The following is a 26,028-nucleotide window of genomic DNA, read 5'->3' on the forward strand; positions in this document are numbered from 1 at the left end:
TAAAAACATCATCAAGGACATTAGTGAGTAAAGAACACAATGGCTACCAGTAAAGTTAAGTGCCATTGCCTTGATTCACACCAAGACCAGCAGTTTTACCAACCATTGATTTTGCGCCATCACTGCAAAGGTCAATACAGTGAAAAATGCACATAAAATCTTAGTCTCATTATAAAAATAGTTGGAAATATATGAAAAGCAAATCTCACTACTTTAAAAATAAAGAGGAATTAATCAATATTATCATCAATCTGCTATGTAATAGAATTACAGGTGATTAACATCTTCCTTCTAGTAATATCCTTTTATCAGTTTTTCAACGACGAACATACACTAATTTATATATGTTTATATACATTTCTCTTCAGATGGTATAAATCTTTCACCTAATTTATATAAGTTTAAAAGTGTGTTTTCTAAATGGCATTATAAAATCAAGTTGCTTTATTTGGGGTCCTTGAAAAAAAATAACAACATATTTATACTTCTCATGAAATCTTTTTTTTTTTTTTTTTTTTTTTTTTTAGACAGAGTCTTACTCTATCACCCAGGCTAGAGTGCAAAGGCACAATCTCAGCTCATTGTAACTTCCACCTCCCAGGTTCAAGCGATTCTCCTGGCTCAGCCTCCTGGGTAGCTGGGATTACAAGAGCACGCCACCATGCCCAGCTAATTTTTGTGTTTTTAGTAGAGACGGGGTTTCACCATGTTGTCCAGGTTGGAACTGAACTCCTGACCTCAACTGGTCCACCTGCCTTGACTTCCCAAAGTGCTGGGATTACAGGCGTGAGCCACCGCACCCAGCCTCTCATGAATCTTCAACCTTTTGTTCCTGAAACTCAAAAACTAAGAAAGCCCTGATAACTAGTAATAATGAAGGCCCTGATAACTAGTAATAATGAAGGTCTATCTAAAATCCACAAGGCTTTAAGTATCTAGAGTATTTTTTTTATTCTCACCTGCCTAAGAGTATTTTTAGAGTGTACCTGATAAAAACAATACACAGACTATCAAAGTATTTTTTTAAATGCTAATAATACTCATTTACGCAAGCCTAGCTACAATTCTTTTATTAACTTACTTTTTAAAAGATATAGTGGTACTAACAATATTAAATCAGTAAGTTTAGAAATGATGGTACAATCCTGCCACCTAGAGCTCAAAGAAAATTGTTCACCTCAATTACTTGAAAAAGTAATGCCTGGTCTAAAAGTTAGGTAGGGTATATCACCTGTTTTTATTCCTCTACTATGAGTTTGAGATTTTTTGATTTGAATGAACACTGATGGATCAACATAAGTCACAATATTACTCAAGTATTAGCCATACTAGACAGTGAAAATCAGTATCAACAAATCATTTTATTGTAAAGAGCAAAAATGGAAGTTCACTCACATCCTCAGATTTCTCTACAATTCTAAGCTCTGGCGAATGATTCTTAAACTTAACCTTAGGTACTTTGTAAAACAAGTCAAAGTACAAAAGAAAAAGAAATGATTATTTTCTTCATATACTCTTTTCATAACTTTACTTCTACTAAAATAGCAATGTAAATTGAAGGCTAAAATCCCAAAATTCTACAACCAAAACCAATTTGCCTAAAACAGTGTTAAATTTCAGTTTCACAAGTAACCTTGCACACTTCAACATTCTTACTAGATTATCACTATTAACGAGTGTGCATCAGTGGAGAAAACATTTAAAAGAAAATTGAGGCACCGAAGAGGAAAAGACAAATGAAAGTAAGTACATAAATCAGGGTAAATGCATCCTCTTTTTGGAGATCCATGAAAATACTGGACATTCAAGTATTTCAGATTTTTATCTTTCAAAATATAAAGTGCGTATCTCCTTTAACCAGCACTTTGTTTCCAAGAATTAATCCTTTGTCTATATACACATAAATACACAAAGGTATATGTACAACAATGTTTTCTAATGCATTATTCATAACAGTGAAAAGGGAAGGAGGAAGAGAGGGAAACAGGAGGAGAAAGAGAGGAAGGCAGAGGGAGGTAGAGAGAAGAAAGGAAGGCCAGAGAAAGGGAGAAAAATCGCACCCTCTTTGGAGCAAAAACAAAAGAAAACAATTTCCACTAACAGGGAACAAATGAAAAAACTGCTATACCCACACAACAGAATATAGTGTATAAAATATACTCAATAAATGTTTGCTACAGATTTCCATAAGTTCTCTACTATGTGGGAAAAAAATGATGGCATTAATAACCAGAGAACTTGTCATCAATATTATTCCTTGTTTATTAGGTTTAAGCAAAAATGACTCAACAGGAAAACCGGACCATTCTTTGATTTGCAAATCATGTGTGAAGGAGCTTGTATTTTGATTCCTACTTCTTCATCAGCATCTCTGATGAATAACAACCATATTCAAGAATGGAATGGTAAAAATCACCATCTGGAAATCTACATTATTACTGAGCTCTCAAAGAGATAAAACTTGAAACTTCCACCTAAAAGCAAACTTTAACCAATTCTATAACCACAGATTAAACACACACACACACACTCTCTCTCTCTCTCACTCCAATGAATGAGTAAAATAAATTACCTTTCCTGTGCTTTGTAAGATGGTTGTTCGTGTCCTCCATACTCTCTCTCTGCTGACAATATCTCGGGTCACATCTACCTCAGCATCCACAAAACTCCTCTGTTTAAGGGCAGTTATGTCATCATCTAGATCAGTCTTGATAGTAGATCTTTTCTTAGCCATAATTTTGGCTTTGATTGCAGCAATTTTTTCCACTGACATAGCTTCAGATAAAGACCTAAAAGCAATTTCTTTTTTAAATTTTCACAGCAAGGATTCCTGGAGTGTATCATAAATATATTTTGTTACATTTATAAATTTCTGGTAAAAACACTTTAAGGGCAATAATTAAGGTTTTCTTATCTGTAAGACTGACTTGCTATTCTGAAATTACATAAAATTTTTATAAAGAATTTATGTCAAGATACTACTCTAACAGCAAATCAGTAATTTCTTAGAAGTACCAATGCAACAAAATTCTTGATGGTTTTTCATCTCTTCCCTGCAAAAAAGCAGGACTCATTAATATAGGTGCTTTTCTTTGTATTTTTTCTGTCTACAGAAATTACACACACACACAGAGGCCACTTTGGAAGGGGGTAAAAAATCCATCCCACAGAAAGTTCAAAGCCTAGGTTTTCCTTGAAATTTATTTCAAGGTTTCAAACTTGTATGCCATAGTGCAGAACATAATTAAGTGACATGCTTTTATGTCACAAAAACATACTCCTTTAATCTCTGGAAGATAAAACCATATTTTATACAGTTTCCTTTTTCTTCCCTTTCCTTGATTTTCAAATAGGCAAAATAGTAAAAAGAGACTATGTTTGTAGAAATATGAAAAAAGACCTAACACTGAAAGTATACATGTCATAAAACGATAATCTTAAGCAAAGTATCTTTTATCATGTAAAATGAGAAAAAGAATTAAAAAGTGTTTGGGTACCTTAATAACAGTAGACAAAAATATTACTTTAGTCACAAGATGAAAATCTTGAATTATGTTTACACAAAATCTGGAAAAAGGATGAAAATTCCTGCAGGTTTAAATACAGTAGTATTATATAGTATTCTAATTTTATTTAGATTAGGTATGAAGGTACTTTATAGTAGTGCTCATATGCACCTGGCATTTGATGCATTTTGTGTAATACTGTGCAGATTTCCCGTAAAATCTAAAGCACACCAGCATACCTTAAGCCAAATTCAAATACAGTACTCCTCTGTTTGGCTTTCCACAGTTTCAGTCACCCGCTATCAACCACAGTCCAAAATATTAAATGGAAAATTCCAGAAATAAATAATTCGTAAGTTTTAAATTATGTGCCATGCTCAGTAGCCTGTTGAAATCTTGTACTGTCCTGCCTGGGACACTTGCCTGGGATATCCGGACATGAATGATCCTTTTGTCCAATGTATCGATACTGTACACACTACCTGCCCAGTAGTCGCTTAATAGCCATCTTGGTTATCAGATTGACGATGGCAGCATCCAAGTACTTACGTTCAAGTAGCCCTTATTTTACCTAATGGCGGCCCCAAAACACAAGAGTAGTGACGCTAGCAATTCGCATATGCCACTCCCAAAGTGCTTCCCTTAAATGACAAGGTGACCTTGGGATTCCTTGGCTGGAGTTCAGGACTATCCGAGGTTTCAGGCACCCACTGGAGGTCTTGGAACATATCCCCGGAAGGCGGCTGGATGACTACTGTACTTCTCCAAACTATAATCAAGCCTCCAATGGACTTTGAAACACAGAACTTCTAGTTACAGCCAAGATGAAGTACCAGAGACTAGACTAACCCTCCAGCCTTTAAATAACCAGTCAAAATACATAAAACAATGGTTTACTAGATGCTAGGTATCAAGCAATGAAGGACAGTAATTCCCTAACAAATGAGAAACAAACAAGGTAAGCCCTATGACTGCCTCAGCTTATTGCCTTGTAAGTTTCCAAGACATGGCCTTGGCAGGAGAACCCATATAGAACTGAGCGGATTCTCGGATAAGAAGAAATGGAGCTGGGATTACAGCAAGACCAAGATAGTTAGAATTCATAGGTCAGAACACCTGAGAAGTGTATAGAAGGTCCCCCTGACATACCCCAGCAGAATTCTGACTAACACAAATATGAAGAAACTAAGGCTGAATAAAGAACCACCCAAGTGGATTAGACAGAATAATGCCTAGTGGTCACACAAGGTGAAGAATAGTGCCTGTTCCACTAGCCAGAATGAAACCTCATGTTCATGAGGTATTACGTACTCAGAATGGTCTTGCCTCAGTGGGTGGGGAATAATTACCCTAACAGACCAATGTTCAGATAAGTTAAAATCAAGACCAAAACTGTTTCCAAGAGATTTAACTGTGTCCCAAAAAAAGCTAAAGACGATGTGGGGAAATATAACAATATCTAGCACTCGACAAGGTAAAAAGTATACACAATGTTTGGTGTGCAATCAAAGATCACATGACATGTAATAAAGCAGGAAAATGTAATAAAGCAGACATGTAATAAAGCAGAATTAAGAGAAATATCAATTAATCTCAAGGCATGAAAATAATTACAAGAACTATGTTCTATATTTCAACAAGCTAAATAAAAAGATAAAGTAGGTATGTTTTTTAAAAAACAGCAAAACATACAAAAATTAGCCGGGTGTGGTGGCATATGCCTGTAATCCCAGCCACTCGGGAGGCTGAGGCAGGAGAATCGCTTGAACCCGGGAGGCGGAAGTTGCAGTGAGCCGAGATCACGCCATTGCACTCTAGCCTGGGTCACAAGAGCCAAACTCCATCTCAAAAAAAAAAGAGCAAAACAAACTTGAGATGAAAACTACAAGGTTGGAGATTAAACATGCATGGGATTACAGAAGAAAAAATTAAGTAAAGTTGAAAACACAACAGAAACTATCCAAAAAGAACTCAAAAAAGACTATAACAGACAGAAAATGAATTCAAAAAAAGAAAAGAACATAAGTGAACTGTCAAAGAAAAAAATATTACAGTTCAGCCAGGCGCGGTGGCTCACGCCTGTAATCCCAGCACTTTGGGAGGCCAAGGCAGGTGGATCACGAGTTCAGGAGTTTGAGACCAGCCTGGCCAACATGGTGAAAACATCGTCTCTACTAAAAGTAGCCGGGCATTGTGGCAGGCGCCTGTAATCCCAGCTACTTGGGAGGCTGAGGCAGGAGAATCGCTTGAAATCAGAAAGCGGAGGTTGCAGTGAGTCAAGATCGCACCACTGCACTCTAGCCTGGGCGAAAGAGCAAAAATCTGTCTCCAAAAAAAAAAAAAAATTAAAGTTCAATACAACAGAAACGATCCAAAAATAATTCAAAAAAGAATATAAACAGACAGAAAAGAATCCAAAAAAAGAAAAAAACATAAGTGAGCTGTCAAACAACTTCAAGTAGAGTCTGAGTAGTTGGAATCCAGAAAAATGAAAACATTTTTAAAAAGTGAAGAAACTATGCCCATCCATTTATGTATTGTCTATGGCTGCTTTCCCTACACCACATAAGCTCAGTAGTTTCAAGAGACCATACTACCTTCAAAGCTAAAAATATTTAATATGTGGCACTTTCCAGAAAAAGTTTGCTGACCTCTGCTGTACATAATCAATAAGAGATAACATAAAATGAATTTCTCAACTTATAAAGCAATTTTTAAAAAGAAAGACCAACATGGTAATAGAATCAAGAAGACTTTTCAAAAAGCATGATAAACACATTAACTTCCAATCCCCACACATACTCTTATGAACTAAGAGCACAGAGGCATACAATGAATCCAAGAGGTAGACATAAATGTGGGGAGCATTTTAATATTCCTTTTCCTTATACCTTTACATATATCTAAACTACCTACTTTCTACTTAAAAACAATTCTTACCTAATCTGTTCGGTCTGTACAATCCCTTCTTTGTGACCCTCCAAACGGGCAGCCAATCTCTCTTTATCAAGGCGCACACACTCTTCATCCTGGAAATAACCACTGGTTACTGCATTTTAAATTTTTATTTAACTTTTGAGAAGAAAAAACACTACATATAACTTTTCCTTACCAAATTTCCTACCTCTACAATTCTAGGTACCAGTGTCTTTAGGCCAACTTCAAGACTAAAACTTTTAGCTACCTAAAGATAGTAACAATAAATATACGTTGAATCTTAAGACTAGAATCATCTAATAGCTTAAGAAAAACTTGCTTAGCCACTTTTTTCTTTATGATTAAGTGTTCTTCCCATATCATAGCTGATTTTCTTCAGAAAGACACAACAAATAAATTCATCTTTTTGAGAAAGTTAATCACCAAATGTTATGACAAGCCTTCACCGAAGTCAAAAATTTCATTTTGGCATCTCCATTTTTTTTCCTTCTGTTGCTACAGGTCCTGAATCCATTAGCACTAATCAAAATGCTTTAAAGGAAAACCTTAAAGATTTTCAAAGGATGATCCTTAGAACGTTAGAAACTTCCAACTAAATGCCTCATGGGCCACTTCAAGATCTTGTCTGAAATTCAACCCTAGTAGCTCAGCTTTTATCTAATTCACATATTATGATGTCAAGTAAAACTTAGTCTGAAACGCAAGTGGTTAAAAACAAAACAAAATCTGGTAACCCTGATCTAGTTTAATGTTCACATTCAACAAATAACATAACTGAGGACCAGAGTCAATGACTATGACTAACAGAATACAAAACTGTATAAAAAGCATCAGCATACTCCAGAGATCCAAAAAGGTGTTGGGCTCCAATTCATGTCCTATTATGAACCTACCATGTAAAAATCTTAAAATGAATACATCAGCTGAAATAAATGCAAAAATATTTTGGCAAATGCATCCAACTTTTTCCACATGCAATAAAGATATAGCCCAGATTACTCAAATTCCTCACGAAACTACCAATTTTAAAGACAACTGCGGCCTAGATTTTTATCAAATCAGAAACTCTGCCCTCAGTTTCTCTCTCCTAGTACAGTTCCTTACAGGTCCTCAAAAGACATACACTGAACTGAAAACAAATGCTGAAAACCGTAGCTGTTTATGTAACACATTTCAACCCTACAAATGATTTGAAAAAAAAATGTATTATGCCATTTCCTGCTGATTTTTTAAGTTACTGGAATCCCAGGAAACTAGGACTTCTGCCACGTTGAATTTTTTCAAACAGACTGTGGTGTTCAGATTGTTTCAAATAAATGGCATCCCTTGAGCTGGGTGCAGTGGCTCATGGCAGTAATCCCAGCACTTTGGGAGGCCGAGGTGGGCAGATTGCTTGAGGCCAGGAATTTGAGATCAAATAAATGGTATCCCTAAATTCACACACACTGTTTAACCACAGGTCACAATCTCCTTTCATATAAGGGGAAATATTCAGTTTTACTACCACAAAATTTATACCTAGTGGAATGGCTAGAAACCAGACTGCCAAGGTTCCAACTGGTTCTTCAAACCTCAGCAATTCACTTACTCTGTCTGAGCCTATTCGCTCATAGATGACATGCATGGTTCTACCAACTTAATGAGTTCTGGGAGTACTATGCATATCATCTATGAGTAAATCAGATTACATGAGTTAATACATATAAAGTACTTAGAATAACACATAGCATAGAGCAGTAACAATGAATCAATTATCATTCTCTTAAAAAATATCAGATCCGTGTCTCAGAATATCCTTAATTAAAATTACATTAAAGTAGTAGGTACTTCGTGTTCGCAGCTCTGAGCAGTAAAGCAAGCACCCATAACACATTGTTTCAAAGGTAGGCAAACTACATCCCAAAGACCAATTCTTGCCCGCCATCTGTTTTCTGAAGTTTTTTATAGAAACATAGCCACATCTGTTCATTTATGTATTGTCTATGAGTGCTTTCACACTACAATATTAAATAGTTGCAACATAGACTATATGGCCCATAAAGCTTAAAATATTTACTATCTGGCCTTTCATAAAGAAAGTCTCTATTTTAAAAACCCTGTCTCTATTTGAAAAAAAAAAAAAAATTAGCCAGGCATGGTGGCAGGCACCTGCAGTCCCAACTACTCGGAGGCTAAGGTGGGGGGATCACACGGGCCCCGGAGGTCGAGGCTACAGTAAGCTATGATGACACCACTGGACTCCAGCCCGAGTGACAGAGAAAGATTTTGCCTTTAAAAAAAAAGAAAGAAAAGAAAGGAAAAAGAATTCTGACCCTTGAGCCAATGTTCTTCAATAAGAATATAAAAGCAAAGAAAATAAAATGATTTGTCCATCACATAGCTTGCATGTGTGAGAGCTTAAAACTATAGCTTGAGTTACTTATTAATCAATTGTTCTTTCTACCACAAAAATTTTTCCCAGAAAAACAGCTTCTCAAGTTACTGCAATCAAAGAATCTTTGTTACTACAGAATCCCAATTTCAATAAGAATATAAATAAAATTGTTTAAAATCAAGTTTCTTTACCTCAATTCGTGGTTTCTTTGCTTCTGCTAAAACTTCATCTGCAGCTCGTTTGACTATAAAAGAAAGAGAACTTATTTATTATTTATAATAAATAAATGTGTAGTTTGGAATGGGTTTCCGAAAGTTCAATATAAACATGCAACAAGACATACCTTGAGTAGATCGCTGAAGACCTATTTCTAAGGGAGCGCTTCTGTCTATACTTGCCGATGTTGCTGAAGATATAAAAAGATTCATGTAAGGATTACTATTTCAACATATATATTGGGTATTATTACAAGTGAAATGCTTTAAGTTTTTTATATACTTCTAAATGGTGATTTTCTCTCGGTAAAAAGTTCAGTTTTAAAACAGCTCTGCAAAAACATTTTATTAAAAGACTAATCTATACTACAAAGTCTCTAAGAGGACAAACTATTTTTACCAATTCAGCTTACAAATTACTGAGATGATCTGACTGAAATTAGTTGCTTCAAAGTATATGCTCCAACATCATAACATCGATACCTAAAAAGGTACCTCTAAACATAAATAAGTAAATATATAAACATATATACACAAACACATATATGGGCAAGATTTTCTTAAAGTTAGCATTCACCCTAAACATGCAATTTTCATTTATTCACAACTGGTAAAAACTAAATTACTTTTAAAATTAAATTAATTTTTGAATGGCTCAACAAAAAGGGGTATACCTGTCCCTATTCACCTAGTTCCCACCACCCTATGCAGCCAACTAGTCTCTTACATATCCTTCTAGAATTTCTTTCTGTAGATAGAAGAAACACGAAATTATTTTTACCCTTTTTAATACAAAAGGTGACACACTAAACATACTGTTCTGAACCCTGTTTTCTTTTTTACCTAACAACTTATCTCCCATATCCCTCTAGATCAGTAAGTAGAGCATTTCCTTAACTTTTTTTTGCGATGGAGTCTTGCTCTGACACCCAGGCTGGAGTGCAGTGGCGATCTCGGCTCACTGCAAGCTCCGCCTCCCAGGTTCACGCCATTCTCCTGCCTCAGCCTCCAGAGTAGCTGGGACTACAGGCACATGCCACCACGCCCGGCTAATTTTTTTGTATTTTTAGTAGAGACGGGGTTTCACCGTGTTAGCCAGAATGGTCTCCATCTCCTGACCCTGTGATCGACCCACCTTGGCCTCCCCAAGTGCTGGGATTACAGGCGTGAGCCACCGCGTCAGGCCCTCCTTAACTCTTTTTTTTATAGTTACTGAGTACTCTACTGTATGGCCTAACTACAATTTATTTCACTAGGTCCCTGTTGACGAGCTGTTCAATTTTAGTCTTCTGTCATTACAAACAATGGCACAACAATATATTAATACAAAGTCATGTCATATATTTTCATAAATATATAAATGTACATATATACACACATATATATACACACACACACACATATATATAATGGCAAGAATTTTTTAAAGTTAGCATTCACCAGCAGGGCGTGGTGGCTCACGCCTGTAATCTCAGCACTTTGGGAGGCTGAGGCAGGTGGATCACGAGGTCAGGAGATCGAGACCATCCTGGCTAACACCGTAAAACCCTGTCTCTGCTAAAAAAATACAAAACATTAGCCGGGTGTGGCGGCGGGCGCCTGTAGTCCCAGCTACTTGGGAGGCTGAGGCAGGAGAATGGCATGAACCCAGGAGGCAGAGCTTGCAGTGAGCTGAGATTGCGCCACTGCACTCCAGCCTGGGCAACAGAGCGAGACTCCGTCCCAAAAAAAATAAAAAATAAAAATAAATAAAATAAAATAAAGTTAGCATTCGCCCTACACGTGTAATTTTTAGTTATTCACAACTGGTAAACAAAAGCTAAACAAAATATACCTCTAGGATAAAGTTCTAGACACAGGATTTATTTCTATGTTAAATTTGTAATGTTAGACTGCTGCCAATTCTTCAGTGGGAGTGTAGTGGTGTACTGACTAACATTATAACCAACAATATAGTAGAATATCTGTTTTCTCACTGCTCCACCAGACCACATTATCAAATTTATAGATTTTTGTCTATCAGTTAAAAAAAAAAAATCCTATCTCTGTATAGTTTAAATTTGCAATTCTCTTACTATAAATGAAATTAAGCATTTTTCATGATTTTATCACCTTTTCTGTGAATTTATGACATAATCCACAGTGGTCTTTATGCATAAAGTTCTAAGACCCTTCATATATTAGTGAGATTAGCCCTTTATCTGTGATGAGTTGAAATATTAATATATTTTCCCAGTGTGCCATGTCTTTTGTTTTTTATAGTACAGAACTTTACTACTTTTATCAGCTTGTAACTGAATAATCCCACCTTTCTCCCATTGACCTGACATGTCTCTTTACTAACATGTTAAATTCACATATAGATTTCTCATCTAACAGATAAAGTTGTTTTATTAGTGTATCTATTCATTTAGTTTTTTTTTAATTATCAGGGTTTTAAGTTCTCTAGAATGACTAGCCTTTTCTCAATGCTCTTCTACAAATTTTTAAGATGCTTACTTTTGCCAATGAACTTTAGAATTACCTTGTCTAGTTCTACTCCTATCTCAAGAAAAACCAGAGATTCGTACTGAGACCATGTTAAATGTATAAATTAAGAACTAACGTCTTTACCTATTAGTCTTTCTAAGAATACAGTCTTAATATTTGCTCAACCTTTTCATTAAACTATTAAATAAACAGTCGTTAAAAAGTAGCAAAGCAATATGCTTAGTGACTAAATTTGTCCTATAGAAACTACAGGAAATGACATACATGGATACAGGGCAACTCTACTTTTGATTCTAAAAAGAAAAACCAGTTGCTCTGAAGCGCTTCCCCAAAACTAGCCTATTTATCAGGCTCGCCTGTGACGCTTAAGAATAGAGAATCTTAGACTTTATACCACATCTTCTGAGGCCAAAAATAAACAAACAAACACACACACTATTTTCAAACCATATGAACCATCATTTAAAAAGTTACAGAAACACTGCTCCAAAGAATCAAATTTGCTTTGATTTAAAAAAAAAAAAAAAAAATGGCTGGGCGCAGTGGCTCATGCCTGCAATCCCAACACTTTGGGAGGCCAAGGAAGGAGGACTGCTTGAGTCCAAGAGTTCAAGACCAGCCTGAACGATGTAGTGAGACCCCATCTCTGAAATAAAAATAAAAATAAAAAAGTTTCTTCTATCCTTCCCAACTCTATCCTCTTCACAGAATTGAGACTCCCTCTTCAATACTGCTGGGTTCTAAACTTTTGTGTTTGTCTCCCTTGCATGACAGTAAGCATGTTTACATGTTTAAGACAGGAATTTGGCATTTTGCACAATGCATAATGCCTTTAAGAATAAGCATGTAGGCCGGGCGCGGTGGCTCAAGCCTGTAATCCCAGCACTTTGGGAGGCCGAGACGGGCGGATCACGAGGTCAGGAGATCGAGACCATCCTGGCTAATACCGTGAAACCCCGTCTCTACTAAAAATACAAAAAACTAGCCGGGCGAGGTGGCGGGCGCCTGTAGTCCCAGCTACTCGGGAGGCTGAGGCAGGAGAATGGCGTAAACCTGGGAGGCGGAGCTTGCAGTGAGCTGAAATCCGGCCACTGCACTCCAGCCCGGGTGACAGAGCGAGACTCCGTCTCAAAAAAAAAAAAAAAAAAAAAAGAATAAGCATGTAATAAGTCCCTATTGAATGAGGATAGCATAGGAAGAAAGCATTCCTAATGATGATCTTTCCATTATACACAAGAGTCTCTGTGGAAATCAATCTTACTGCTTAAAGCCATGCACGACAAGACAGGTATTAATGACTTAAAGGTACTACACACTCCACACTTGGCAAAGTAAGATCCAATAGTTCTATTATACCAACGTACTTGTACTCTGTAAGAGAGTAAATTAATAATTATTCATTTACTAAGAACCTACCATGCACCACTATTCTAAATGCTGGGTATTTAACAAGACAAATGACTGTCTGTCCCCTTAGAATTTACCTTCTAATGGGAAAGACAGACACTATGTACATAAACACACATATAATTTCAGGTCCATGTACCCGATTTGATGAAAAATAAATCAGGATGGCACTACATAACAACCACAGAAGGGGGAAAGAGATACTATGTTTTAGAGTAGTCAGAGAAGTCTTCTCTGATGGAACAACATTTGGAAAAACACTTGAGCACAGATCTAAAAGAAATAGTAAGGAAGTGAACCATGTGATAATGCAGAGAACGAGACCTCAAGATAGAAGAGAAAGTGCAAAGGCGCTAAGATTGGCATAGCTAAAAGATAAAAAAGACTGACTGTTATGCGCAAAGGAAGACTGGTAGAAGATGAAGTCACAGAGATTTAGGCAGAGGCAAGATCACTGCCAAGGTAACAAGTATGAGTTTTATTCTAAAAGTGATGGGAAGCCACAGGTGAGTGACACAATCAAGTTTATATACTTTTTCAAAAGCAGGACACTCTTTACTGCTAAGACTACACTATAGGAAAAAAAGAGTGGGGACCTGTGAGGAAGCTATACAATAATCTAAAAAGGAAGGATGAAATAGGGTGGGTAGAATGGTAAGAAACTGTCATATTTTTAAAGAGAGAAAAAAACAACTCGTTGATAGAATGGAAGTGAGATGTGACAAAGATTTCACCAGAGTTCTGGCCTAAGCAACTGCAGGAATAGGGTACCACTACCCCTTACTAAAGTGGGAACACTGAGGAAAGAGCAGACTTGTTTTTGTTCTGTGTGAGGGCAGAAGGGAAAGAAGGAATCAGGCATTCCAGTTTCAATATGTTAAATTGCAGATGCCTATTCAACAACCAAGGAAACATGTTCACAGTAAATTTATAAATCTGGTGCCCTGGAAGAAGTCAATGCTGAAAAAAACTTGGAATTTTATCAGCTTATATATGATATCTAAGGCATAAAACAGAAAGAGATCACCTAGAGAATAAGGGTAAAAGAAAAGAGAAAAAAAAGATCAAGTCTTGGAAACTTCAAGAATTAGAGGTCAGGTACAGAAATAACCAAAATAAACTGAGAGGGGAACAATGACTAGAAAGAGAACCAAGAGTCTGGCATTCCAAATGCCAAATGAAGAAAGGCTTTCAAAAATGAGTGGTCAACAGTATCAAATGCTGTTGAGAGGTCAAGTATGGTACGAGAGACCAAAGGATGTAGCAATCGTTAAATCAGTGTTGACCTTACAAGGAGTGATTTTAGTGGGATGGTAAGGATGAAGGCCAGACTAGAGTGGCTTCAAGAAAGAAACAAAGGTTAAGAAGAAGCAGTGATACCACACAACCCCTTGCAAAGAATTTTACCGTATCAGGGAGAAGATAAACGAAGCAGTAAACAGTAGGAATGTGGGATCAAAAACATTTTTAAACATGAAATCTTACTGTAGGTATTCTAAAAGGGAATGATCCAGAAGAAAGTAGAAAACTGATGATGTAAGAGAGAAACAACTTACGAAGACAAAGTCTTTAAGACTGTGAAAGGAGATGGAATCCACACACAAGGAAGGGGTGACTGGCCTTAAGAGCAAAGACAGTGCATTCACTGTATAAAAAAGAGAAGAGCACATGGACAAAAATGAAGGTAGGTTAATTTTTTAGTGGAAATACAAATTCGCTTCCCACTAATCATTATTTCGTAGGAGAAAAAAGAAATAATGTCTGTTTAAGGGTGGGAACAATTTAAAAAGTACTCACACGCTTCACCATTGAGATATCCAAGTAGATCTTTTCGATCAGGTCTTCTAACCACAGGAATATTTTCAGTCTAAAGCCAAAATTTTAAATGAGATATGAAATGAATAATGATACACAACTTAATAAATACTAACACATAATGTCTGAATTTTATTCCAACATATCTTGATAAAATATATTTTAAATCACATTTGTAAAAAATGACTAGGCTAAAAGAACCTAATAAAAATCCTGAAAATTTATTAAACATGTTACTTTTAATAATTTTCTTACAACTTGATAAATATTAACATGCAATTTTGGAATTTTATTTCAACATATCTTGATAAAATATATTTTAAATCACATTTGTAAAAAATGACTAGGCTAAAAGAACCTAATAAGAATCCTGAAAATTTATTAAACATGTTACTTTTAATAATTTTCTTGGCTGGGTGCGGTGGCTCACGCCTGTAATCCCAGCACTTTGGGAGGCCGAGGCGGGTGGATCACCTGAGGTCAGGAGTTCAAGACCAGCCTGGACAACACGGCAAAACCCTGTCTCTACTAAAAAGACAAAAATTAGCTGGATGTGGTGGCGCAAGCTTGTAATCCCAGCTACTCGGGAAGCTGAGGCAGGAGAATCACTGGAACCCGGAAGACGGGGGTTTCAGTGAGCCGAGATTGTGCCACTGCACTCCGGCCTGGGCAACAGAGCAAGATTCTGTCTCTAAATAAATAAATAAATAAATGTATTTATTAAATTCCAGGAAGATATACACAAGATAATTATTATAAATAAAGCAACAGCTAGGCACGGTGGCCCACACCTGTAATCCCAGCACTGCGGGAGGCAGAGGTGGGCGGATCACTTGAGGTCAGAAGTTCGACCAGCCTGGCCAACATGGTGAAACCCCATCTCTACTAAAAATACAAAAATTAGGCCAGGTGCAGTGGCTCACGCCTGTAATTTCAGCACTTTGGGAGGTCGAGGCGAGTGGAAAAACGAGGTGAGGAGTTCAAGCTCAGCCTGAGCAAGATGGTAAAACCCCATCTCTACTAAAACTACAAAAATTAGCCAGGCGTAGTGGCGGGGGTCTGTAGTCCCAGCTACTCGAGAGGCTGAGGCAGGAGAATCGCTTGAATCTGGGCAGCGGATGTTGCAGTGAGCTGAGATCATGCCACTGTACACCAGTCTGGGTGATAGAGTGAGACTCTGTCTCAAAAAAAAAAAAAAAACAAAAATTAGCCAGGCGTGATGGCAGGCACCTATAATCCCAGCTACTTGGGAGACTGAGGCAAGACCCAGTCTCAAACACAAACAGTGCAAGAAAAATTGGTAGCTGAGAGATTCCAGTGTAAATCCTTTGTTATTTTATATGTGTAACAATGAAGTAACAACAAGAACCTTTAGTATCTTTGACCAATGAGCTTATATTGAATACTTCCTATATTTCACTGCACCAAACATTCTGCACTGATTCCTCAATGATTTAGATAAACTGTATTTAATCACTTAAAAATGAACCTGCTATTTTAAAAAGGTCAAGCTAAATTTTAGTTTCTCCTTCTGAGTTCAAAAGTTTGAGTGCAGAGTTTTCTTGTGCTTGTATTCTTTTAAACCAGCCTAGGCCAGGCATGGTGGTTCATACCTGTAATCCTAACACTCTGGGAGGTCAAGGTGGGTTGACTCCTGGAGCCCAGGAGTTAGAGACCAGCCTGAGCAATACAGAGAAACCCCATCTTTATAAAAATATAAGTTAGCCAGGCATGGTGGCAAGCGCATGCAGTCCCAGCTATAGTCCCAGCTACTCAGGAGGCTGAAGCAGGAAGACAGCTTGAGCCCGGGAGGGCAAGGCTGTGGCAAGCCAAGATCCTACCACTGCACTCCAGCCTGGGTGACAGAGCAAGACTCTGTCTCAAAAAAAAATAAAAAATAAAAATAAACCAGTCTACATGGAACACCATAAACAGCTAAAAGATTTGGGTTAATTTTAAGTTACTGTTTCTAAGTCTAATAACTTACGTCATCATTTGGTCACTATTGAGTTATGTACACATTACAGTCCACTGAAAAAGATTACGTCTACTCACACTAAAGTAGGAGCTAAGGATCAGGAATATCTGTTTTAAGAGTGGTCTGCTCAGCCAGACGCGGTGGCTCACGTGGATCACGCCTGTAATCCCAGCACTTTGGGAGGTCAAGGCGGGCGGATCAGGAGGTCAGGAGATCAAGACCATCCTGGCTCACATGGTGAAACCCCGTCTCTACTAAAAATACAAAAAATCAGCCGGGCATGGTGGGGTGTGCCTATAATTCCAGCTACTTGGGAGGCTGAGGCAGGAGAATCCCTTGAACCCAGAAGGCGGAGGTTGCAGTGAGCCGAGATCACGCCACTGCACTCCAGTCTGAGTGACAGAGCAAGACTCCATCTCGGGGTGGGGGGGAAAAAAAAGAGTGGTCTGCGCACAGAAAACAGCAAATAACACCAAGTAATTAGGAAACAACAATCTCAACTTCACAGAACTTTGGAATTTTAGAATCCTACTCTTTCAATCTGGCAAATACTTAAGAAAAATAAGAATTAAATCTTAAGCAACTGAGGGTCCCAAGGTCCACAGAAACAATTACAGCTATCAGTTATACGTACAACCATTTCCCAAAAACAGAATCTATAAATCTAAGCCAACTATCTGAATCTTTGTTATACTAAAATGAATGACTATATCCAACACAACACTGTAAGAACTACCTAATTTAAAGATCTGAGTTAAAATAACCTTAAAGAGGGAGCTGGTGCTATTTTTTCCCATTATTTCCCAAGTAGTCCCGCTCTAACTTTATTTTTTTTAATATGTAACATAAATACGTATTTCTTGCTCAGGAAAGCAGAAGCCTTATGGTTTAATACAAAGCCCACTAAATGACAGGATACTTTCTCAACTGCTACACACACACACACACACACACACACACACACACACACACACACACACACATTTTTTCCCTGAGACAGAGTCTTGCTCTATCACTCAGGATAGATGCATTGGTACAATCATGGCTTACTGCAGCCTGGACCTCCTGGGCCCAGTGATCCTCCCACCTCAGCCCCTTGAGTAGTCAGCTGGGAGTATAGGTGCACACTACCACGCCTGACTAACTTTTTTTTATTTTTTGTTTTGACAAAGTTTCCCAATGCCGCCCAGGTTGGTCTTGAACTCCTGAGCTCAAGTGATCCTCCCACCTCAGCCTCCCAAAGTGCTGGGACTACAGGCATGCACCACCACACCCGGCTTTTAGTTGCTTCAAATAACAAGTTACTGTTTGAAAGATACATAAGCCAGAAACCTTAACTATTTCTAGTTGGGAGCGAGGTTAGCGTTATAAAAGTTAAGTTTCACACAGCTTAATGTGACCCAGCAACTGTGTTAGGTAACTCAAAAAGCAGCTCCAGTGATGACAGACACAATGATGTCTAAAAAAATTGTTTTAAGAACTATAAGAAAAGTTTAAGAAAATTGTTTTAAGAACTATAAGAAATGGGAAAAAGCAGTTATTTATAAATACATTTCACACTTAATTTTAAGTATATACTTGTAAGTTAGCAAAAGGAACAAATATTAAAAGCAGACTTTTAATTATTTCAATTATATCTTCAAAAAAATTTTATGTTCAACTCTACCAAAAATAATCTGAGGGAAAAGCTCATTTAAAAAAATTAAATATCTTTTAAGCCATTTTATGTGGGCATTATAGCACTTTTCCATGTCATACAGCTATCCTATCCAAATAAATCTGCATCTTATTTACTTATCAATTATAATATACTGCTATAATTTAGGTCTTAATGATACTTCCCTACAGATGAAGAATCTCATCATCATAGTTTATGAAATCGGTTCTTTTCAAGTTGTTTCCAAAGATTTCCTCTGAGTAATAAATTTTCAAACACTGAGAAAGCAAGCAAAACTAAAAACAAATGAACTTCTCCAGAGTATTAAAACAGCTGCACAAAACTGATTGAGAAAGAATTTTTTTAAATGTCTGCTAATCTTGATCCTTACAACCAAAAAAAAGTTTTCTTGAGATTAAACAAGAGTTCTGAAGTAACAGGGTCCTTCCACACACTTAAAAGTTTTTCTAAACATCTCTATAAATACCTTTAGCATTTTGAGTTTTCTTTTTCTTGAGATGGCATCTCACTATGTTGCCCAGGCTGGTCTTGATCTCCTAGGCTCAAGCAACCCTACCACCTTAGAGTCCCAAGCAGGTGGGATTACCAGTGTGCACTAAGAAGCCTGGCTCTAAAAATCCCTTTAAAACTTCCTTTGTTATAAACATTACCCACACTTTACATGAAAAAATATCACAGATTAAAAAGTCTGTGTAAATCACACAGTAGCCTAGTTTTGACTCTCCTGGAGACATTCATACAAACCTTTCATTCTTTTGATTTGAAACCCATGAAGAAAGCTATCCATTCCAAATGATACCTACTACCATGAAGCCAAAAAAAAAAAAAAAAAAAAAAAAGTGTTAATACAAAAACTAGTCCAACATGGTAGGCCATGCCTGTAGTCCCAGTTTCTCAGGAGACTGAGGTAGGAGGCTGGCTTGAGCCCGAGAAGGGGAGGGTGCAGTAAGCCGAGATCACACCAATGCACTCCAGCTTAGGCAACAGAACCAGACTCTATCTCAAAAAAAAAAAAAAAAAGTATTAAAATGAATTATTGGCCAGGCACAGTGATTCATGCCAGTAATTCGAGCACTTTGGGAGGCTGAGGTAGGAGGATCCACTAAGGCTAGGAGTTCAAGACCAGCCTATGCCACACAGCAAGACCCCCTCATCTTTAAGAACAACAACAAAAAATTAGCCAGATATGGTGGTACAGGCCTGTAGTCCTGGCTACTTGAAGGCTGAGGTGGGAAGATCACTTGAGCCCAGCAGTTCAAGGCTGCAATGAGCTATGATCACACCACTGTACTCTAGCCTGGGCAACAGGGTTAGACCCTGTCTCTTAAATAAATAAAAATAAAACTGATAAATAAATAGATAAGTAAAATGAATTCTACTTACAGCTGCACGTCGGACATAAACAGGATGAGAAAGGTGCACATTATTAAGTAGAAATAAAATGGAATCCAATGTGTAGTACTCTCTGGGTTGGCCTTCCTTTCCAGTCCTGAAATAATTAAGGCAAGGATTTTACTCACAACTCTAATTCAACTCTTCAGGCTGGATTCATTTATCTACACAACTTTGCTATCTAACAACGAGTTCAACATAGCTACCAAAAAAAGTATAAAATCTAATAATGAATACACTGTCATAATCACAAAAGAAACACAAAGGAAGGCAATGACAAAAAGCAAGAAGTAGGGAAAATACAAAAAATTCATACTCTAAGGTACTACACACTTTTTAGAATCAGGCCCAAATTAGGCTCTGGGCTTTATCAATAGAGAAATCTAACCAGATCCATATTGCAGAGGATCCATAAGAGAAAACAATTAAACTGCTTAGAAGAAGCACAATTATCACTGGAGCTAAATGTGAAAGAAATTTATCCTATGGCTCTTGCTAAATAAGATACGGCTGAACAACATCCTTCACATTCTTACAGTAAACACAACACAGAATTTCAGGGATATAACTGTTAGGGCATCCCTCAAATTAGACCAGTAATGTAAAACCAAAATGCTATTCTATCTGTGATAAAACAATGTAGTCTACTAACAGTGCAAGATCTCTAACGCAGGTACCAATATTACCGCATTCCAATCCTACCCTTCCTACTACATTTGTCCCTTCTATATCTTTGAATCCGTCTGAATACGGCCCACTATAATCAGCCCTAAACCTACTTTTCTAGCTTCTAGTCCCACTTTTCCTCTAAACCAATGCATTTCAAACCACACACCACTATCAATTATTGTACTATGAAACCCAATAAACAGTTAACAACCATATTTTTTCTATTTTCAGAATAGAAGAGAAAAATAATAAAATGCACTGCATGCAATAAGAAGAGTAAGCATTGTTTTGTGTTTTATATCTGTATATATTTACGTGTGTATGTGCACATATAGAAAATAAAAATAATTTCTTGGTGTGATTCACCGTTGAAAAAGTTTAAAATCTACTGTACTAAGCATTCCTTTTACACTGGCTTCACTGAATTGCTGTCAACACATTTACTTTCCAGTTCTTTATGCCTTTAAGCATACAGTTCACTCATCTTGGAAGACTTAACCCATCATTTCACCCAGAAAATTTCTATCTATTCTTTAAAGCTTATCTGTTTGTTCATTCAATCATTCAAGAAAACTTTGTTGGATGTGAACTTGCCAAAGACAATTCTATGGAACTTTCCCTAAATAACTCCAACTAGAAATGACTGCTGTCTTCACAAACTATTATAGAAATCATTTCACATCAACTTATCTGTTTAATCTCCTCTATTCACCTCCTTTGAGGTAGAAATCAGAGTCTTAGGAATTTTTTTAATCCTCAGATTGTACCACTTCACACCCTAGGTTCTCCTTAAGCCATTGTTTAAAGAAAAAAAAATTCATTAAAAATCCAACCAAATGTAATTCTATCTATGCAAATCATTTGAAAGGGTAAAACACCAGAAACTCAGAATGTCATTTGATCAACATTTTATAAAGCTAATTAAACCATAAGACAAAAAATATTTTAAACCAACCAACAGGCAGGGCGCGGTGGCTCACGCCTGTAATCCCAGCACTTTGGGAAGCAGAGGCGGGCAGATCATTTAACGTCAGGAGTTCGAGAACCGCCTGACCAACATGGTGAAACCACATCTCCACTAAAATACAAAAATTAGCAGGGCATGGTGGCGGGGGCCTGTAATCTCAGCTACTCAGGAGGCTGAGGTAAGAGAATTACCTGAAGCCAGGAGGCGGAGGTTGTAGTGAGCCAAGATCACACCACTGCACTCCAGCCTGGGCGACGGAGCAAGTCTCCCTCTCAAAACTAAATAAATAAATAAATGCCAACCAACAAACTAAATTTCCCTAGTTTTTCATCGACTCTTCACAAAGCTTCCATTCAAAGAAACAAAATGAGTAGGGAAGTTCTAGCTCAAGGTTCTAATTCTACAAGCGACGCACCAATGACAGTGACATCATTAAAAAGGCCCCTAATGACTGTTAGACCCGTCTCTATAAGTTTTCCTGAATGACTTAGACTGATAAAACTTCACATGGACCAACATTCCAAAACATTTCCCTTTAAAATACACTTTCGAAAATCACACGCACCATCTATTTCTTAGATCTGAAAAGCTCACTCATTTCACCAACTCCTGAAGACCTCTTTAACACAAACTTTAGCGACTTTTCCCAATTCACCAAATTTCTTTCCGATCCTAACTTCAGAGTTGATTCCCTTCTCTCTTCTACAGGAATAACTCCTTCCCCAACAACGAAAGGAGATGAAATAAACTAGGAGTTGCAAGGACCAGAGGAGCAGCCTAGAAGAGAGAAAAAATAAAGAACAAAAAGAGGCGACCATGGCACCAGACGGTGTGCTCCTTTGTGCACCTATGTTCAGGTATCCTTGTGCACCAGCCCCACACTTCGCTGGTACACGATACCTATTGGTAAAAATTAACTGTAAAAGTCAAAAACTCCCACGGTACCTTTCCTTTGGGCTTCTCAAAAATTTAAAGGGATGAACTGCTCTAGAGCTCCGCCCCTTCTTTCCTTACCCTAAAAGTGCAACTTCTGCTCTAGAGAGAAACTTTCTTCTCCCCGAACACCCGCTTTATCCCATCCCCAAGGGAAACGGGGGGGAGGGGTTAAGAAAGAGGTCGCCTGGGGGCGCCCAACTCTGCCCTGCCACCCCTGGCACAGCCACGCCGGACTTACCCCCAAACTACATAGTTGGTCTTCACATTCTTGGGCCAGGAGAACTCCCCGAAGATCACTTCGTCTCCCTTCACCACAATTTCCTTCTTCTGGATGTTGTACTGTCGCAAGACGCTAAGCACGTCCGCCATCTTCCCCCCCCTCGCCTCCGCCGGCCCGGGGCGCCGCCGCTGCCGCCGCGCCTGCCTCCTTCTTCCCCTGTCGCCTCGCCCTCTTCCTCCTCCTCCTTCGCCGCCGCGACGAACCAACAGCAGCAGCACTAACAGCCGTGCTCGCCTACGACAGCAGCAGGGGCAGTAGCCACCCAGGCCGCCGAGGACCCCGCGCTATAAGGCAAGGCCCCGCCGCCGGCTGCCCGCGGAGAACGCCTGACTGCGCCCCTCCAGCGCGGCACGTCCGCCGCCAGGGGGAGCCGCGATGGCCTGGGAAAGTGCCCCTCCCAGACTTCAACTCGGCATGGAGCCCACTCACTCGCTGAAACGCTGAGCGCTAGGGCACCGCGCCCACGTACGGCGCACGTACGGGGAACTTTGTCGGGCGCGCGCGCGCGCGGAGCACGTACCCAGTCCCCCGCGGCGCGCACCCAGCGGCGACAGGTGTGCGCGTACCTGAGCAGTGGGTCAGCACTTCCATCCGCAGCACGTGCCCTGAGTATTTAACGACCTGCCTCGGGTGCGACCAGAGGCTCCTGGGCCCCTGCTTTGGCCGGGATGGAATTTGGCAAGGATTTGTGGAACACTAGAATCACCTTCCTATCTAGATCGGACCCAGGCCTAGCCAAAGACCTCTAGGACTTAGTGATCCGGAGAAGCCCTTTTGAAAGGATGGGGCTCTTGGGGTTGGGGTTTGGGTTGTTTGCCTTTGATGTGGAAAAAAACAAGTTTTGGTTTTTTGTTGGTTTTGAGTGGAAAAGACCGAGTCCAGCAGGAAAAAAAAAAAACAGTTCTGGGTACTGCTGTTTGTTAGTTGTTGTTTGACCTTGGTCAAGTTACATAGCTTTTCACAGCATCAATTGGTTAATGAAGAAAATGGGGTTAATACGAAGATAAGGTAAACGCGCCTAGCACGTCAATAAAATATACTAAATGTTGGATCCTCCCTCTTCATTCTTTGGATGATGACTTTTTCCATCGCGATCCCTTCTCCCCACCAATCCCAAAGGGCTATATTCAAAAGGCTCTGTTCCAAGATGTAAATGGGAAAGTTGCTCTAACAGAAATCCCAAACGGTCCAATTTAGAACACTTCCAGACTACCCAATTTTTCTAATGGAACTCAGAAGGCTCAGTGGTGTCCTTGACATGCGTTTTGAGACGGTTAAGATAATCAATATACTATGGCCAACCAAACACATCCTATGGGATTGTTTTATTTCTTTTACCATGTCAGAAGGAAAAAAGAGGCAACTTTGTGATTGACATAACCAAATTCCTTGACCTGTTTTGAAAAAAAGTCAATCTTTTCACAACATAGAGGACTACAGATACAGAAGTATGTGATTCATTTCCTATATGATCTGTAGCCATTCTGCAACTGTGAGTTTGTGAAATTTTTTTCTGTTCCACCGATGTTTTCACCCTGTAGTATTCTCCTGAATCTCACCCAAAACACACACATTATAAAGAACTGGCTACTCTTATCTATCCCCACACTCTCTCTTCATACCTGTATCAGAGCACCCAGTACCATATTACTTCTCTTTATAGTTTACTTGCCTGCATCCACAAAACTGAAACACCATAGACCTGTGTCATCATATCCTACTGTCTAACACATTATTTGGAACATATTAGTAATAAATGGATGAATTTAATAAATTGATGGAAGCTCCTAGTAAATATCAAGTTAATACATGGATGAAAGCTTCTAATAAATGCTGAAGTAATAAATGGAAAGATAAGCTCAAGGAAGCCAAGATTTCATGATTAAGAGGGCTGATTATAGTCCCTTCAAATGATACTTAATTTTATTTCATACTCAAATAATGATTGAAGTCTCTCTTTTGTATGTTTTTTAGGTTAATGAATTTAAAAAGTGGTAAGGTAAGTCATTAGTAATTTGTTGCTTTTAACAGTTAAAGCATTGAAATTTGTAGATCATTTTTTCCTGACCAGCCTGGGCAACATACCTAGACCCTGTGTCTACAAAAGCAATTGTAGATCATTTCTGTTTTTATATAAGTACCCTTATAATTGCCCTACCAATACTGGTTCATCAGAGGATGTCAAAATACAATAAAAGGCAAGATTAATGGTAGAGCTGAAAATTTTAAAAATTAATTTAAAAAAACAGAAAAATAATGTGGTTTCTTTGTCTTGGGCAAAAGCAGTCCACATCTCCAGATATTAGCTCTTGAAGAATTCCTAAAAATCTTTAGTTTTAGGTCTTCTGTTAGAATAAATGCCCAGCAATCAGAAGAAAGTGGTATGTTTAGTTGGAAACGATGGATCCAACATCATTACCTCGGAGTTTAAACCACTAACTACCTCAATTGCTAACAGTACCCGATAAGGTTATTTCCACCAATGCTCAAGAGCAGTTTTATTCTGGTTCCTTTTCCAAAGGACCAAATCCCCAGGTTTTAGATCAATCAAAGTCTGTTTAGGCAAGTATTTTGAAAATGCACTTGAACCTACTAGTGATAATTTGGCAGGTATCATAAGTCTCATGAAGCATTTATTTATATTACTCTGTAATGGTAGAACCTAGGATTGGAAGTAAAATTTTCAAATACATGGGTAGGGGGAGGCTGTTAACTCAAGAAGAGATAATCTGTGGGTTCCAGAAGGGGTTGATTTATTGTCATCAATCAATCATGACTAATGGCAATTTGAAGGGCCATGAAATTTCTGTTTTTTGAATGTGTTGATAATTTTAGTTTTAGGACTCTGTTAGTTCTCTTTACTTTTCCTAAAGTTTGAGGGAAATCAGTGTGTGGAGTTATAGCTCTGTAGCAAGGAAAAACCTCAGTCCATCCAGAGAGTAAGCAAACAACAACATAGTCATAGTTTATTCCAGGGAATTATTATGGGTTGGGTACTTTAGGAGGGTTAATTATTTATTTGATGTATTTGATATATATAGGCTTATTCAGATTGTTTCTTCTTGTGTGAGTTTTGGCAGATTGTGTCTTTCAAGGGGTTCCGTTTTATCTAGGTTATGAAATTAGTGGGATATAGTTGTTCACAGCATTTGTTATTATCCTTTTAATGTTCATGTCATCTGTAGAAATGTCCCCTCTTTTATTTCTGATTTTAGTAGTTTGTGTCCTCTCTCTTCTTAGCGTGGCTAAAAGGTTCATTGATTTCATTGACCTTTTCAAAGAACCAGCTTTTGGTGTGATTACTGATTTTTTTACTTTCAGTTTTACCAGTTTATGCTTTAACTTTTATTATTTCTTTTCTTTTGCTTACTTTAGATTTAATTT

At 38.1% G+C, this 26,028-nt stretch overlaps 1 protein-coding gene across 1 annotated transcript in view; it reads right to left on the reverse strand.

The window, feature by feature from the left end:
• CDC73 (cell division cycle 73) overlaps nt 1-23,134 on the reverse strand; it is a 140,095-nt gene extending 116,961 nt beyond the window's left edge. Inside the window, exons 1-7 of the mRNA XM_025400291.1 lie at nt 22,603-23,134; nt 19,784-19,889; nt 14,727-14,796; nt 9,161-9,223; nt 9,009-9,061; nt 6,447-6,535; nt 2,573-2,789 (exon numbers count right to left, since the gene is read on the reverse strand). Of these exons, the coding sequence (XP_025256076.1) occupies nt 2,573-2,789; nt 6,447-6,535; nt 9,009-9,061; nt 9,161-9,223; nt 14,727-14,796; nt 19,784-19,889; nt 22,603-22,733 (729 nt within the window). The 5' untranslated portion in view covers nt 22,734-23,134. The remainder of the gene's footprint in view (nt 1-2,572; nt 2,790-6,446; nt 6,536-9,008; nt 9,062-9,160; nt 9,224-14,726; nt 14,797-19,783; nt 19,890-22,602) is intronic.
• Between the last annotated feature and the right edge of the window lie 2,894 nt (nt 23,135-26,028).

Source organism: Theropithecus gelada, chromosome 1 (genome assembly GCF_003255815.1).
Source record: "Theropithecus gelada isolate Dixy chromosome 1, Tgel_1.0, whole genome shotgun sequence".
In the NCBI taxonomy this organism is placed as follows: domain Eukaryota; kingdom Metazoa; phylum Chordata; class Mammalia; order Primates; family Cercopithecidae; genus Theropithecus; species Theropithecus gelada.